This window comes from Populus euphratica, unplaced genomic scaffold (genome assembly GCF_000495115.2).
Source record: "Populus euphratica unplaced genomic scaffold, PopEup_1.0 scaffold3351.1, whole genome shotgun sequence".
Taxonomy (NCBI): Eukaryota; Viridiplantae; Streptophyta; class Magnoliopsida; order Malpighiales; family Salicaceae; genus Populus; species Populus euphratica.
The window spans coordinates 1-5,022 of record NW_011503203.1 but is presented as its reverse complement, the minus strand read 5'-3'; the positions used below and the strand labels follow the sequence as shown (position 1 = coordinate 5,022).

Genomic DNA, 5,022 nt, shown 5'->3' with positions numbered 1-5,022 from the left:
AGACCTCAGTGAGCTCTTCTGTATCTGTAGAGATTGTCACTGCTTCACTATATAAAACATCTCCATCTTCTGAGGTGCTCGCAACACACCCTTGAGATTTTGATGACTCTACAGAATTTTCTATACCCTTTTTAAACCAACAATCCTTTTTGAAGTGCCCCTTTTTGCCACAGTTGTAGCATTTCACAGCCTTCTTACTTCTTGATTTGGACCTCCCCTGCCTTTGACTCCCACTAGAGCCACGCTCCGTTGATCTTCCTCTTGACACCAACAATGCCTCTGCTTGGTTTGAACTGTTTCTGTCTCCTTTGTTTTTGCGCCTATTTTCTTCTTCCAAGATAGCGACTGCAACATCATCGAAAACTAAATAGTTTGAGAGGATATTATTGGTCAAGTTGATAATAAGCTGATCATACGAATCTGGAAGACTTTGAAGTAGAAGCTCTGCACGTTCATTTTCCTCTATTTGATGACCCAACGTAGTGAGTTGTGAAAATAGAGTTCTTATTGTGTTGATGTGGTCAGTCACCAACGTGGTTTCTGCCATTCGAAGGGTATAAAGTCTTCTCTTTAAGAAAATCTTATTGTGCAAAGACTTGGACTCGTATAACTTTGATAGAGTCTCCCATATCTCCTTAGCTGTTTTCTTCTCTGCCACACTTGATAATACTTCATCGGCTAATGCTAAATGTATGTTAGCAATAGCATTGCCATCCATCTCATTCCATTTTGCATCATCAGTGATCTCCACGGGTCGATCCCCAATTGCTGCCAAGCAATTGTCTTTCCTTAAGATTGCCTTGATTCTCATTTTCCACAATGAAAAATTGCTCCCATTAAATCTCTCAATCTCGTACTTTGCTGCCATTGTATTCACCGAGATCTATTCAGCTATCATTGTTTCACAGGTCTGTAACGTATATAGAAATAGTATCGTGTGAATAATACTTCACTAAGTAAGTTCCCAGGAAAGATTGGAGGGGTCACAAACGGTCCCGCTTAAAACCCAATCTCCTTAGACAGAACTTCCTAGACTGTATTTAATCACCGCACTGACTTTCTATATACGCCAACAGCAACGTATGTGAACAGTACCGTATGGGTGAATAGTGCCGTATAGATGAATAATGCCGTATACGTGAATAGTATCCATATACACGAATAACTTTTGTGTATTAACAACACCAACCAGGAGGCTCTGATACCACTGTTAGGATTCTGGCATGCAAACCCGACAAGATAAAAGATAAGAGACCGAATAAAATTGAGAAATGGAACACACAAGAATTTACGTGGTTCACCCAATTGGGCTACGTCCACAGACAAGTATAGAAGGATTTTACTAAGTAATATGGGAATTACAACCTCTCTCGAATAATAGGAGAACAACTAAGAATCTCTCTATTATTAGGAGAAAACACCTCACTTACTCTATCACAAATACCTCACAATTTTGTGGGATTACTCTCTCTTCACTCTCTTCTTCTTCTCTCTATTTTGGTGTGCATATAGGCTTGAATGCATTGCCTATTTATAGGCAAGAGTGAGGGTATAATGGTCATAAATTTAGGAGGAATATATGCCTAACAACTCATCCTCCACTCATACTCCACCAATTACAACTTATCTCCCACTCAAATCCCATCAATTATGCCACCTAATTAAATGGCTTTACAATTAAAACATCGGCTATGGAGTTTTGATGTAGTTGGTTTCAGCTAGATTTCCTTGATGATAAATCCATGTAGTGTTTGTTGCTGCTCCTAAAATTGACTGTTGTTATGTGCTAAAAAGTTAGAGACAGGTTCTGCTGAAGTTATTGAAGCTATTATTGGGGGGATTGCTATTCATTCTCTAAGGTGTCGTCTGCTGTTAGTTTCCTGGAAAAGGCATCAGCCGAGGCTGAAGTTTTTTTTATTGTTGTATTTCTAGTCCTTGTGTTTTCCCAGATCTCTTTTGCTTGGCTCTTGTCGTTTAACTGATGTATTTTTCAGCTAACCCCTTAGGTTGCCGTTTTTGCCTTTTCTAGGCTTTTTTCTAATTTGCTTATCAAAAATAAACTAAAAGTTTGAAATCCAAACTCCAGTGCTTTAATTGCTTCCCATGGGATGTCATCCATGGTATAGCCTCTCAATAAAAACACCAATGATGAGAACTCAAGGAGGAAGAGAAAGGTTTAGAAAAAGTTTCTAGATTTATTTGAGATTTAATTTCTTAACGTTGATGAATGTTCTACATTTCACTATTTATAGCCTTACAATTAAGAGTTCTAATAAAGGGAAAATAATTCTAATCTTATAAATCAGAGATTTCTAACCCTTATTGACTTGTAATTGGATTCTGCCGTTGATCCTCTTCATAATGTTACATAAGGTTGGATAGTAAGGCCTGAAAACAAGATGATTCATCTTCCTAATAATGGATGATCGATCCTAGGGAGTGAAAAACATGTAATTCGATCGCTCAAATTCTATCAGAATGAAAATAAATGCTTCTGTAAACAAAAATTATATTTATGGATATAAGATTTACGTACAATGTGAAAAATACTCGAAATATTACAATCAATGATGGAAATGTACAGTTTGAAATGTGTAACTCGTGGTTGAAGAAAACAAGAAAAGCACGAAGCCACGAACCCCCTATAAAAGCAGATGACTTGCAACGATAGAAATCATCCCTCGCCTCTCTTGAATTCCCATTTCCTCACAAGAGTTCGCTGCATACAGACTTTCAATGTTCGTATTCTTTTTCCCTCATTGCCTACTTCCATTTTCCTTAATTTAGCTATATATTATGATTAGCATGTACCCCCTCCATCCCATAATGAGAATCATTTTTCTTATTTACATATATATATATATATATATATTACAAGAATTCAGTACATAAATTTTCCTACTCTACCTCTCTTTGAATAGATTTCACACATATTTTTCCCACTCCATTTATTTTTAAAATATAATACTCTAAATACAATAAAAGTGTATGAGTTGACATAATATTGAATGCATTTTATTTACTGTGTGAAAATCCCAATAAAACTCTCTTTATGGGATGTAGAAAATTAATGATAATAATTATTAATTAACAATACTAGATTTTGATCATCTTCACGTATACTTTGACAGATGAAACAATTGAAAGGAAATATGAAGCTGTGGATTGTGGTGGCAACATATCTTTTGTCGACTATACTCATGGTGAATACAGAAGCCAGGAACATGGACTCATTGGCAGAAGATCAAACTGGAAGGGACATGATCATCCGCTCTGTCGTGCCAAAAAATGACGATGTTGTTTCTGGTGCAAAGTCCACACAACACATTGTTGGCATAAATAATTTGTGCGTTGACGTCTTTCTTGGATTCTACTTTGATGGAAACGTAGTACAGTTGTACCCGTGTAAATCTAACGGAGATGTGAATCAACAATGGAGCTTGGAGAAGGACGGGACCATTCAATCTAAAGGCAAGTGTTTGGCCACAAACGGCACAAGTCCAGGAAGCGATGTATTTATCTCTGACTGCAAGAAGGTGAAGGCTAGCGCCACAATTTGGAAAGTACAGAAGGATGGCTCCATACTAAACCCCTCCTCGTCACTGGTTTTGACCTCAAAGTCAGGGAAAAGTGGCTCCCTACTCACCTTGGAAACCAATGTTTATGCCTTGGGCCAAGGTTGGAATTTCACCAGTGTTTCAAAACCATCACCAAAGTCCATTGTCGGGCTTTGGGGCTACTGCTTGGAATTCAACAAATATGTCCCAAAGTTAGCCAAGTGCGTGAAGAACAAGACTGAACAAAAATGGAATTTTTACGCAGATGGTTCAATCAGGCTTGATGCAAATACAGATTTGTGCCTAACTAGTAATGGAAATACCAAAGGAAGCTTGGTCCTCGTTGTCTCTTGTAGCCCTGTGTCATCTAACCAACGTTGGACGTTTGGTGACAGCCACGGCGAAGCTTATTTCCCCATTTTGAACGTGAATAATGCTTTGGTGTTGGATGTGAGCTATTCCATTCTAAACCTGTTCGAAATAATTATTTGGGATTTCAACGGAGGAGCTAACCAGGTATGGCGTCTGTCGTAATAATTACGCAGACGCTCCTTTGGCCCAAAGTCTATCAAGCCAAGGCAATATCTAGCAGCTTAAATAAATGACAACAAATTATTGCTGTCCCTTAAAACTGTATTCCAATATCCATATTATTAATTCCCTAATCCCTATGTATGATGTTTGGGTCTGCAATATTATTATATAAAATAAATCTGTCGTTAAGAAATACAGTGTTCTAACTACTTCTCTGGCAGAACATTTGAGAAGATCTCTTGCTTACGAGTTCATCTTTTTTTCATTTTTATTTTTGTTGCATGGGGTTTCAGGACTGGCGAGGGCCTTGTCTAGTTATTGATGTTTGTGGGAGTCCTCTTGCAAGAATTTGTCAGTTTTATATGGAGGTTTTTGCCCTGTGTTTCAGTTATGTATTTAAGGGCTACCATTTTTTTTTTCTCTCTTCAAAATAGACAATAAAACTATTTTTGGCGATCATAAAAGTGCAAAAATGAAGTAAATCCAAAGAGAGACAAGTGTACCAGGACATGAAAATGAGGAAGAAGAAGAGGAAAGTGAAGATAGAGAGAGCGAGAGGATTGGAGATGACCTGGAGAGACACTGTTGTCCTCTTATAGGTGGTGTTTGGTATTACTGTAATTTTTTAAAAAAAATTGAATTCTTTTAAGTTTTAAATTAGTTTTTTTTTAATATGCTAACGATCAAAATAAAATTAAAAAATTATTATTTTAATATATTTAAAAAACATTTTATTATATTTCTAAATAAGCCCTTAATTTTTTAGTTTATGTTGCTTGTGGCATTTCTTTTTTTTCCTTTTTTTTTCTTGTTTTTTAGGAAAGTGAGCTCCTATATTGGTCTACTCTCACCCAGAAATCTCACCCACAAAGGAGTGTGATCCATTTTGCTTTTACCCTTTTCTACAACTTAAATCGGCAAATACAAGTAG

General features: G+C 36.8%; 1 protein-coding gene across 1 annotated transcript; it reads left to right on the top strand.

The window, feature by feature from the left end:
- Positions 1–2,638: 2,638 nt before the first annotated feature.
- On the top strand, positions 2,639–4,193 carry LOC105119697 (ricin-like). The gene is made up of 2 exons (XM_011017864.1): positions 2,639–2,738; positions 3,132–4,193. Exons 1-2 carry the CDS (start codon positions 2,655–2,657, stop codon positions 4,089–4,091), a joined length of 1,044 nt encoding a protein of 347 aa, XP_011016166.1. The 5' UTR covers positions 2,639–2,654; the 3' UTR covers positions 4,092–4,193.
- The last annotated feature ends 829 nt before the right edge of the window (positions 4,194–5,022 follow it).